At 44.3% G+C, this 12,947-nt stretch overlaps 1 protein-coding gene across 2 annotated transcripts in view; it reads left to right on the top strand.

Annotated features, from left to right (window-relative positions):
- The window catches only part of DPYSL2 (dihydropyrimidinase like 2), a 148,410-nt gene that overhangs the window by 120,568 nt on the left and 14,895 nt on the right, over positions 1-12,947 (top strand). For both annotated transcript variants that reach the window (XM_089658732.1, XM_089658733.1), the window contains exons 6-7: positions 8,837-8,917; positions 12,342-12,410. In XM_089658732.1, the coding sequence (XP_089514858.1) occupies positions 8,837-8,917; positions 12,342-12,410 (150 nt within the window). The remainder of the gene's footprint in view (positions 1-8,836; positions 8,918-12,341; positions 12,411-12,947) is intronic.

Below are 12,947 nucleotides of genomic sequence, written 5' to 3'. Positions count from 1 at the left end.
GACCAGACGAAACGGGTTTTATGCCTAACAAAGCGACAGATAGTAACCACAAAAGGGACTATACCCATATGAAATTGGTCCCTGAGATATCTACTGGGGGTATCCTTGTGTTTCTAGACCTGAAAAAGACCTTTGATTCAGTAGATTGTCAGTATATGAGAGGTCTTTTCTGCATTTGGTTTTGGCCCGATTTTCCAACAGTTGATCTCACTCCCTTATAAAAATCCCGTAGCAGCAGTAAAACTTAATGGGATGGTTTCTGAATTCTCCAGGCAGCCAGGAGCACCGCGCCAGGGATGCCCTTTTTGCCCTGTTTTATTTGCTTTAATGATTGAGTCGTTGATTCTGTGATCATCTTCCAGGGTGTGGGGAATTCAGGTTGGTGCTTTGGAAGAAAAGACGGCTTTGTATGCTGATATGGTCCTTTTTCTCAGAGACTCTGATGCCTCCTTGTCAGCTTTTCTGTCTATATTAAATACATTTACCCAGTTTTCTTACCTCAAGGTTAATTGGGGTAAATCCCAGATATTACCTTTGTGGGTTCCCTCCAAGACTATTTGGTCCCGGGATACCTGTCTACTCCAGTGGGTTGATAAAGTGAAATACCTGACATTTCTCCTTCCTGTTTTCATATATTTATCTTTAGAAACTCTCCCATATGAATTTCCAAAAGTCTTTCAGAGTATAGACCACATTGTATCTACTTTTTTGTGGCAAAGGGGTGCCCCTCGCATTAAATTATGGGTGCTTCAACAACAATGGAAGGAAGGAGGGTTTGCAGTACCAAATTTTTCTCGTTACTTTCTAGCAGGACAATTAATTTATGCATACAGGTGGTTGACACAGCCGGAGGATAATGGGGCTGTGTCCATGAAGGCGGCTATGGTAGGCTCATATGAAGCATTATCACACCTGGTGTTTAGAGGAAGTAGGGCTCCATATCCCCTTACAGTGTCCATGCGTGCTACTATCCAAGTGTGGGTGGTGACCAGACGGGCGGAGATCGGGAATGATCTGGTAATGTCCCTGCATTTGCTGCTGTGGAGGAACCATCAACTGCCCCATTTCTATTCCTATCCAGACCTCATACTTTGGACAAAGTTTGCTGTGAAGACAGTTGGTTGCTGTTACAATGTGACACCTTAAAATCGCAATACCAGTTACCTAACTCTCGCCTCTTTCGATACCTGCAGCTCCGACATGCCTTCTGTACCTAATTTGGTTCATCTGGATTGGTTGTGCATGTTGGAGATTTGGAGACTTTACTAAGAGATGATACTCTGACCAAAGATCTATCCACTATATATAAACAATTGTTTATCTATATGTCTAAGGTACTTCTGTCTTGCCGTAATACCTGGTTAATTGATTTCCCCCAAATGGATGGTGATGACTGGGTTGATCTGTGGAGGCCCTCCTTCATTAGGCTGGTGTCAGCCCGAGATCAACTTATACAATTTAAATTCTGTCACAGAATATACTTGACCACTGCCAGACTAGAAAAAAATGTTCCTGCACAATCCAGTTGTTGGTGGTGTGCTTCTCCCCAGGCTGACTTTTTATACATATATTCTGGAACTGCACAGTTATTCAACAATTTTGGTTGTGGGTTGTGCAATGTATACAGGCTGTTATGACGATAAGTATCCGACCTTCTGTTGAAACTTGCTTGTTGGGCTTGATTGTTCCCTTAGATCCCACAAAGGTGATATGTACCCTACTTACCTTCCTTCTTTATTATGCCAGGAAAATAATTATTCTTTCATGGAAAAAATCAGCAGCCCCCTCCATAATGACCTGGAAAGTGTTAACGAATAAAGTGTTACCCCTTGATAAAGATACATATGCAAATAGAGGCATACAAGCCAAACATGACAAGGTGTGGGGATGTTGGGTGAACCATACTGCTACTGCATCGGATTAAGTGCCTAATGCTATTGAATGTCTCAGAAGTGGGTATGCTTTGAAATTTTTGTCGGGACACTACAGTTCTGTTAATCTGCTGCTGGGATAAACTATGAGATCTGGTAATGGAGTTTTTCATGTCCACACTATATGCTGTGATGTTATATTTCTGTATTAGAAGAATTACTGCTCTCAGTGCGAGCTGCATTGACTGCTGGTGCAGATGCATTGTAGTGATGGTTCTTAGTTGGTTGTGTTTGATGTTTCGTACCTACCTACGAAAATGACAATAAAATAATGTTAAAAAAAATCTTACTTGTGATTTTGAGTCTCCAACCTCTGCTTCTCTTAATGACCCCTAGGACTTTAGTAATGGTCCATCTACTGGTACGGTGCCAGGCGCCAGTGGTGAGAACAGCCTACACGTCTTGCTTTTCCCTGGTTCCTCAACAAAGGAAAATATTGGGTCCCCCTCATAGGGAAATAATCTAATGTGCTGAAAATCTTACTTGTGATTTTGAGTCTCCAACCTCTGGTTCTCTTTATGACCCCTAGGACTTTAGTAATGGGTCATCTACTGGTACGGTGCCAGGAGCCAGTGGTGAGAACAGCCTGTGCATCTTGCTTTTCCCTGGTTCAACAACAAAGTAAAGGATTGGGTCCCCCTCATAGGGAAATAGTCTAACGTGCTGAAAATCTTACTTGTGATTTTGAGTCTCCAACCTCTGGTTCTCTTTATGACCCCTAGGACTTTAGTAATGGGTCATCTACTGGTACAGTGCCAGGAGCCAGTTGTGAGAACAACCTGTGCATCTTGCTTTCCCTGGTTCAACAACAAAGGAAAGGATTGGGTCCCCCTCATAGGGAAATAGTCTAACGTGCTGAAAATCTTACTTGTGATTTTTAGTCTCCAACCTCTGGTCCTCTTTATGACCCCTAGGACTTTAGTAATGGGCTATCTACTTGTACAGTGCCAGGAGCCAGTGGTGAGAACAGCCTGTGTGTCTTACTTTTCCCTTGTTCCACAACAAAGGAAAGGATTGGGCCCCCCTCATAGGGAAATAGTCTAACGTGCTGAAAATCTTGTGATTTCTTTTTTTTGCATCTCAAACCTCTGGTTCTCTTTTTTACTCCTAGGACATTAGAAATGGTCCAGTTATGACAATTGACTTCCCTTTCTGAAATCAGGAACATCATTTTGCAGGCAGCCTGTGGGTCAGACTCTCAATGATCTCTCTCTCAATGAGTACAATCTAGTCTCTTGATAGCTTATACTGCAATTTATTTAAGTACTGCAGGCCACTTGCTCCCTAGTCCCTGCTGGATGTCTCTGCAGGCTCCTGCCATCATTCTCTCCCACCCCTGGGTCCCATCAATAACCTCTACTTCCTCAAACAGCCTCATGCACTTTCCCCTTGCCAGTGGGAGGGGCCAAATCAAGCTTCCAATGCAATGAATAAGAGTTCTCCTCTCCCTCTGCAATGTTGTATTAGAAGGGCCACCATTAGAAATCATTGGGGCTATGTACAGACTATGCAGGCCATGCGTGGGTCGAATTCTGAACAAATTTTCTTTAGAAAATCAGAAATTTTGTACATTTTGTAATCCGATGGTGCCACCATTGATTTCGAAATTCAACCAACCAAGCCTTCAATTTCTCCTCATGTTACAGAAAAGAATTTTTGTGGCCAAGAATTTTCTTTTCTTTCCAGGTCACAGCTTTATATTTCTTGCACGATTCTCCCACCATTGATTCGAAATTCGTTTGCTTTTCAAAACAATTTCCAACATGCCCGATCACTCAAATTCGATGGTCACAGGAAAATCGGCCGTTTCTGTGACCTACTAATCCGAATGAAAAATTCGAAATTCGAATGAAAATTCTTAGAAAAGATTTTCGAAAATTCTTAGAAAACTTGACCCGTGTATGGCCAGCTTAACTGCCAGGGTCCCCTCTTGGGCACCCAGAGGAGAATTATGAAATGGCGCGTGGATGAGGGAAAATTGTGCTAACAGTGGGAGAAGCTTAAATCTTAGCGAATGGATTAGCTGTATGTAATGTATAGAGTGCAGGTGTCAGGTGTGTGCAATGTACAGAGTTCAGGACCCAAGAGTGTGTAACACAGAAAGTGCAGATGTGTGAAATACGCCATTTACAGAGGTCAGGAGATTATAAAGTACTAAAGGCATGGTCATCTACTGGTTTTTAAGGGTCAATGGTTACACAAAGATAATTTTGTCCTTTTAAGGCCTCTTACACATAGGCTGTCTTGGGGCAGTAAAAACAGGTGACTGAGCTCCAGTTTTACTGCCCCCTGGTCATCCACCGAGGCTGTTTACATGCTGTAGCCAGGGGCGGACTGACAACTCATGGGGCAATAGGGGATCATGGGGCCCCTGTGTCCTCGCCCACACCCGAAAAAGCCAATGAAAGGTACCAGGAGCATCTAATGGGGCCCCCTACTGACCCCAGGCCCTCGGGCAGTGCCCGAGTGCTCGAATGGTCAGTCCGCTCCAGGCTGTGGCGCTTTGTATCACAGCTGTGAAAAACTTTACGTGGCATGTCGAATTGACTATCAAATTTGGTTATTCAAGTCAATGGGTTGCTATGCCACAACTATGAGCCAGAAACTTGGTGGTGCATTTGCACCATTATAAACTGCCATTTGGCATTAAAAAAAGGCATTTAGGGGCAACTACCTCCTGAACACCTTACAGCAGCTGCTCAGCGGCACTCTGAAAAGTGATCCACGGTCGATCTCTTTTCAGAGCTTTGACTAATGTAAACCCAGTCTAATAACAGTCATTGTAATGCCACCTATATTCCTGTCTTGTCAACATGGTGACTGTAAGCTGAAGCCTATGTTACACAAGTAGTAAAAAGGACAGGAATATGGGTGGTATTACAATGACTGTTATTAAATGGAACATGGGCACTACTAACAGCTCCCTGTTTTTCTTTTACTCCTACTGAGACTCATCCACCTTACCAACCATTCCACATCTGCCATCCCTCTCTGCCAATCCCTCCGCTGGCTTCCCATTTCCCAACGGATAAAATTCAAAACATTAACAATAACATATAAAGCTATTTATAACTCTTCCCCAAATTACATCACTGATCTTGTCTCCAAATATCACCCAAATCATCCTCTCCACTCCTCCCACAACCGCCTGCTCTCTAGCTCCCTTGTCTCCTCCTCCCATGCTAGTCTCCAGGAATTTTCCAGAGCTTCCCCTATCCTCTGGAACTCTCTACTCCAATCTATCCGACTATCGCCTACTCTGCCCACTTTTAGGCAATCTCTGAAAACCTATCTCTTCAGCCTTCTGCCTTTGGCTAACAGCCAAATCTTCTATTTCAGTTCATCCCCCACATTTATTACCTTTTGTACCACCAGCCCCTCCCTCTTAGATTGTAAGCTCCAAGGATCAGGCCCTCCTATCCCTCTTTTATTGAACTGTATTGTTGCTATATTGTCTCCCTTTGTATTGTAAAGCGCTGAGCAAACTGTTGTCACTGTTATAATAATAATACTGGAGAAATTCTGTCTGCAACATCCCCCTTCCTCCCCCCTACAACAATTCTACCTCACTGCAACCCCCCCCCCCCTTTCCAGAAAATGATTTCTCCCTCTTACTCCCAAGCAAAGATCTGACCCCATTAAAAAGGAACCCCCCAGAAAAGATCCCCCCACTGCAGGACACCCCACTCCCCATGCTTTAAACAAATAATAAACCCAAAAGCAACCTCCTAACTAAAGAAACACTCCTCCCACAAAGATTCCTCCCACTAAAGCTAACCCCCTTTCAGAGGCAATTCCCCAAGTAAAATATCCACAAGAAACTTCCCTCCTCCAAAGCAACCCTCCCTGCCGACTAGACACTTCATTTAGACAGGAATTCTCACTCCCTGGTACACCTATCCTTCCTCAGATACAGCGCGGCAGAGAGGCAGAGGAATTCCTCCATCCCAGACCTAGTTGGCTGTGTCCTATGACACGCCAGAGCTGAACAGACATCCTCGTCTCTGCACTGCTTATTCCCTTCATATCTGACTGCAGTGTCTTTGTAAAGAAGCCAAAAAAAAGTTACAGCATCAAGCCCTGGATCACCTCACAGGAGATACAGGAGGGTGCTGAAACTAGCAATACTCATAGTCCTACTGCTGAACTAATAGGGTCCAGCGGCCCCAGGTCCTGGGGGGGGGGCACAATTGATATTTGGGGGGGCACATCCCACCCCAGCACCCCCCAAGATCCAACCCTGTCCAGCAGTCTTCTCCCCTTATCAGAACCGCCACTCCGACCCAATCCATCCTGCACTAACACAGGAAGGCACGGGATGAAGATTTAGCTGCGGTGATGGACACAGAACTATGTGTACCCATTGGTTGAGTAGGCAGTGGAAGGTAGGGCAGCCTGTAGGCTACAGGCTGCCCCACCCCCCTGTCTCGTCAGCCAATGAGTAACTGAAGCTATCTCATAAGTCCCATCCTTCTGAGTCCTGACATCACCCAGGATCTCCTGTGTCCCAGCAGCTGTTTAGTATTCAGCGTGGAGCAGACAGGCTGTGTGCCTCCTGAAGCTGAAAGGCTGAAAAAGCCTGACTGCTGCACCTTTGGTGGACACTCAGGGAAGGGGGTTAAACCCCCCTGACCCCCCCCCCCTTATCTACGCCCTGCCTTTGTCAGATGCGTATTGGAGACCTGGTCAGGATCTGAATACAGATTACGGTGCTTGATATCACAGGGGACAGGGATATGCCATTTGGAGTAAAGGAGGGGCATAGCTGTCAGCCAATAAATGGGGCCACATAGAGGAGGTCTTCTTGAATGACAATGCAGCCCTTGGTTAGTCTTCATACACAATATTGTGCTGTAATTACTAGAATGTTATTATTCGACCCTTTTTTGTGACTGATCAAGAAAGTGCAGTCTTATAATGTCATTCAATATAAACTTTCCAAGTACTGAAAAGCTCCAGTTTCTTTTTAAGCTACCTGTAGATCTCTTAAGTTTTAATAGTGTCTGCATGTGATTTGAATATTGTATCTTAACCTCCCTGGAGGTATTCCCGAGTGTAGCTCGGGGTAAAGTTTCAGTACCGCAAGCGGTAACTCCAAGCTACACTCGGGCTTACCATGCGGCGCTGCTCCGGGATCTGTTCGTCACTTACCTTGTCCTGCTCTCCCGCGATGTCCCTCTTGCAGGGTCCCCGGCAATGTCCTCCGGCGGATGCCGGCATCTGTCTTCTGGGTTCCATTCCCTGCCAGCGTCGGGACGTACGGGGAGGGAATGACAGGAAATTTGAAAATGACAAAAAGTGACATTCACTAAATTCACTAAAATCACATAGTAAACCATTACTGTATCAAACCATTTCACATACATTTTGTCCTGTGCCCTGCCTGCATTTTTACTGTTCTTTCTGCCTGGAAACTGAGAAGTGTCCATGGCATCCAAAAAGCGTCCCTTTAGGTCAAAAGCGGTTTTAGACCAGCTAGAGAACAGCGATAGTAAATCAGAACCACTTGCAGAATTGAGTGATAATGATTCGTGGGGAAATTCGTCATCAGACACTGAAAACGATTTTGTGACTTTGCTCAGTGATGTGCGAACTTGGCGCTATATTTCAAATTTCAGTGTTTTTGGTTTGATTATATTATTGAATTAAATTTATTATTATTATATTATTATTTTTTATGATTATTTATTAAATTATAATTTATGATTTCGTGTTTAAAATTGTAACATACCCGGGATGTTTACTAGACTCTTGTTGGGACAGATATCAGTGAGTTATTCCTAAAAATTACAGGCCTAGAATAAAAAAAATACATATTTCCATGCAAAAAAATGTACAGCTTTGAGCACAGAAATATGGACATAATCAGACCGCTAGGGAGGTTAAGGTAACACTAAAGCTTTTTTTTTTCTTTAAAACCAAAAACATATCTATACTTACCTGCTCTGTGCACTGATTTTGCACAGAACAGCCCCAATCCTCTTCTTTTAGGGTCCACTCCGGCACTCTTCCCCCTCAAGCAGTGCCCCCAGGAAAGGTTGCTCGCTCTGGGGGCATTGTTGCATGTTTCTTCCCCGTGCCGCTGCTCTATGCTTTCATAAGGCCCATATAGCCAAACCTTGGATAACCCCCCCCCCGTTCTCTCCTCATTGGCTCAGTGACTGTGATTGACTGCTGTCTTAGCCAATGAGGAGGAAGAGTCCACAGACAGCAGAGGATGTCAAAAAACATCGCTGGATTGGAGGGGTCTCAGGTAAGGCTTGTGGTGGGGGGGCCTGCTGCACATAGAAGATTTAGATTCATTAACACGGTGGAGTGATTGCACAGTTGGGTGGTAGCTGCTTTCCAGATTCAATTTGACGTAATTTGACTTATTTTTTATTTATTTGTTTATAGTTGTTTTTAGAGTACTAATAGCACAGGGAGTTTTATATATATATCAGTGGTACCAGTCCTGTGTGTGGTGTGATACTTCCTGTCCTGGATGACAACACTCACTCATCCACTCACTCCCTGTGACTATGGAGGAACAGTGTTGTCACTCTAGGCTGCTCTGCTGATTTGAACTACACCCTTCGCCTTGAACCCCCCTCCTCCCCCTCCCCTTTATCTCTGTGACATAGGATGGACAAGTTCTGTGGTCCATAGAAGGTAGCTGAAAAAGCTGTAAAAATTAAGATTTCAGTTCAGTGCACAGAAAGTTTGAAGGACTCTGGAATCCTGGTAGCCTCAACTAGTATTTGTTGTACATGCATAAAATATTCTCGACCTGAAATGAGAAATGAATGAAGCCATCACATCTAAGTGCTGATAACCTGCAATATATAAGATTTATGTTTTTGGGTTTAGATATCCTTTTAATAACTTTTCTCAATCTCTAATTACAATCTCTTTTCTGTCCTCAGATCTATGAGGTGTTCAGTGTGATCAGGGACATTGGTGCCATTGCACAGGTGCATGCCGAAAATGGTGATATAATCGCCGAGGTAAGATCATCATTGGAATTGATATGTTTCAGTAACCAGTCCATACACTGTTTATACGCTTTTGTTTATCACTGTTTTATGTAATATATATGTTTTTTTGTTTATACTGTAGAGGAACAATCAGTAGGGCAAGCTATGCTAACTTTAATGATGGGAGGGACAAATGAAGATCAACAAAAGGGCTGAGAAAAGTATCTTTCTTGGACAAGTTCTGCCTACACCCACAGCCAGGCCACAGAGCAAGCAGAAGACATGGCTGTCTTGGGCGTTTTAGCAGGATGGGTGGAAAAAGAGCCAGACCTGAACCCTATGCAGCTGCAGTAATTTACAGCTCAATGGAAGGGCGAACATTGGCCTTTTTGCCTTGGGTTCTAAAGGACCCAGCACAAACCTAGGCATTTGATCGTGTGATATAAAGAGAGAATCAAAGCTCAGATTGGCTAATCTTCAGCAGTGACAGTGGGACCAAACACCTAGAAAGAACCTAGAGCTGAATTTTCTCCCAGAAACTTATATATTTCAAACATACCATTACTTACCGTATTTTTCGCACCTGACCATAAGACGCACCTAGATTTTAGAGGAGGAAAACAAGTATAAAAAATATCCTAAACCAATGGGACTGCAGACATAGTACAGGAGATGACTAGAGACTGCAGACATAGTACAGGAGATGACTAGAGACTGCAGACATAGTACAGGAGATGACCAGAGACTGAAGACATGGCGCAGGAGATGACCAGAGACTGCGGACACAGTACAGGAGATGACTAGAGACTGCGGACACAGTACAGGAGATGACCAGAGACTGAAGACATAGCGCAGGAGATGACCAGAGACTGCAGACATAGTACAGGAGATGACCAGAGACTGCGGACATAGTACAGGAAATGACTAGAGACTGCAGACATAGTACAGGAGATGACCAGAGACTGAAGACATAGCGCAGGAGATGACCAGAGACTGCAGACATAGTACAGGAGAAGGACCAGAGACTGCGGACATAGTACAGGAGATGACTAGAGACTGCAGACATAGTACAGGAGATGACCAGAGACTGCGGACATAGTACAGGAGATGACTAGAGACTGCAGACATAGTACAGGAGATGACCAGAGACTGCAGACATAGCGCAGGAGATGACCAGAGACTGCGGACATAGTACAGGAGATGACCAGAGACTGCGGACACAGTACAGGAGATGACCAGAGACTGCGGACACAGTACAGGAGATGACCAGAGACTGCGGACATAGTACAGGAGATGACCAGAGACTGCGGACATAGTACAGGAGATGACCAGAAACTGCGGACATAGTACAGGAGATGACTAGAGACTGCAGACATAGTACAGGAGATGACCAGAGACTGCGGACAGTACAGGAGATGACCAGAGACTGCAGACACAGTACAGGAGAAGACCAGAGACTGCGGACATAGTACAGGAGATGACTAGAGACTGCAGACATAGTACAGGAGACGACCAGAGACTGCAGGCATAGTACAGGAGATGACCAGAGACTGCGGACAGTACAGGAGATGACCAGAGACTGCAGACACAGTACAGGAGATGACCAGAGACTGCGGACATAGTACAGGAGATGACTAGAGACTGCGGACATAGTACAGGAGATGACCAGAGACTGCGGACATAGTACAGGAGATGACTAGAGACTGCAGACATAGTACAGGAGGTGACCAGAGACTGCGGACACAGTACAGGAGATGACCAGAGACTGCAGACACAGTACAGGAGATGACCAGAGACTGCAGACACAGTACAGGAGATGACCAGAGACTGTGGACATAGTACAGGAGATGACTAGAGACTGCGGACATAGTACAGGAGATGACCAGAGACTGCGGACATAGTACAGGAGATGACTAGAGACTGCAGACATAGTACAGGAGGTGACCAGAGACTGCGGACACAGTACAGGAGATGACCAGAGACTGCAGACACAGTACAGGAGATGACCAGAGACTGCAGACACAGTACAGGAGATGACCAGAGACTGTGGACATAGTACAGGAGATGACCAGAGACTGCGGACATAGTACAGGAGATGACCAGAGACTGCGGACATAGTACAGGAGATGACCAGAGACTGCAGACATAGTGCAGGAGATGACCAAAGACTGTGGACATAGTGGAGGACATGACCAGAGACTGCGGACCTTTGGGGAGAGGATGTACCCAAATTTGACAGGTACACGCTCTCACTTCTGCTGAGTTGTTCTTCCCCCCTCCCTCCCCGTAGTCTTGTGGGACATGTGACAGGTCCCACAAGACTACGGTGCCATTCACGAAGCACAGCCGGGTGCCCACATTGAAGATGCCTGCGTGAGGGAGAGAAGACGGCCAATGGAAGCAAGACACCGCTGGACTGAGGAACAGGTAAGACGGAGGAGCGGGTTCTTCTTCACAGTAGAGCCGAGCGGCCGGCCCGATATTCTAACATGGTGGCGGGAATACCAGGCCGGCCCTTCCATAATCGCTCCATAAGACGCACAGACATTTTCCCCCATTTTTTGGGGGGGAAAAAGTATGTCTTATGGAGTGAAAAATACGGTATGTTTCTACAGGTAGCTTTAACACAACTATAGAAGCTGGCAGGTGCAGCAGTGACAGTTGCACTGAATTAAAGGGTTAGTTTACTTTTACAGAAAAAAGTGTAAAGGTGAACTGACACCTTTCCCATTCCACCAGTATACTTATCTCTGGGGTTACTGAGCTGTCCAACACTCTGCATCCGATCCAGGGATTTAAAATCCCCTGTCTTCTCCCTTTTCTTCATGCAGTGGGACAGACCAGATCAGTTCACTATGATGGCGCTGACCAATCAGAATCGATCTGGTCCATCCCGGAAGCACTGTATGGAAAAGAGCGGGGATTTCAAATCCCTGGACCAACTGCAGGGGTGCTGACAGCTCAGCAACCCCGCAGGTAAGTACAGGGGTTCCAGGGAGGAGGGGAGAGGGTCTGGTGTTAATTCATTTTTTTTTTTTTTTGTAAAGCTGAGCGAACACTTTAAGTGTACTGCTTCATACAGTAAAGAGAAACAGGTCTTTTGCTTTACTTTAACATAAAATGAGTTATATTATCTTGTAAAAATGTTCATTGCTACTGACCGTCTGCCAAATCTATCTTTATCAGGACTTGTCAAACATCCTGCTTCTGAATGACTTAATCTCATTGTATGTCTTCATAACACATGGTTGTCACTGTTTCCTTTACTGTATATCTGTATGATGACACTGACATCTACTGGCAAAACAGAGGTAATACTAAAATTGTGCAAAATTATAGAAGGCAGATACTACCCAAAATATATATATTTTATTCTGTAATAGAATGTTGATTTGTGTGAGCCTGTATTACCAATAGGTAACTGGTAGATTCAAAAATGCCATTTCTATTGCAGGAGCAACTGAGGATCTTAGAACAAGGAATCACAGGACCTGAGGGACATGTACTTAGCCGACCGGAGGAGGTGAGACTATTTTTGTGTTTGTGTTGCTTTATGAGCCCTCAACTGTGTTCCAAAATTATGGTACATTAATCTTCATTTTCTTAATATTGGTTCAATAATTATCGGTGCAGAAGTTTCAGCACAAGACATTTCCAAAATATAGACCTTGAGAACCAAAAACCTGAATAAAAAAACGTAAGCCATAAGTACCAGTTATTTGGCATTAATTCTAAAAAAAAAAAGGTTTTAGGTTTATTTTATTTCTTTTGTTACATCTTTTTTTTTTTTTTTTTTACTCTTTGTAGAAAATCTTTATTTTACATGTAGATATTTTAAAATGCAGGTTACACCCAAGAGATGGGTGTCACGGAGCATTCCCATTTTTTTCAGAAAACAATTAAATCAGAAGCTTCTGGATGATCTTTCTTGCCAATTCCACTCTCACACCTGTACACCCCTATGGATCAGAGCAATGTTTACATTACAGTGGTTGTAAACCCCATCTACATATCTTTTAAAGACATGCACTGCAATATGCTCTGACTCATCAAAATCCAA

Source organism: Staurois parvus, unplaced genomic scaffold (assembly GCF_062004578.1).
Source record: "Staurois parvus isolate SC_StPar_1 unplaced genomic scaffold, SC_StPar_1.0 ptg001090l, whole genome shotgun sequence".
NCBI classification, from domain to species: Eukaryota; Metazoa; Chordata; class Amphibia; order Anura; family Ranidae; genus Staurois; species Staurois parvus.
This window is presented reverse-complemented; position numbering and strand designations above follow the sequence as displayed.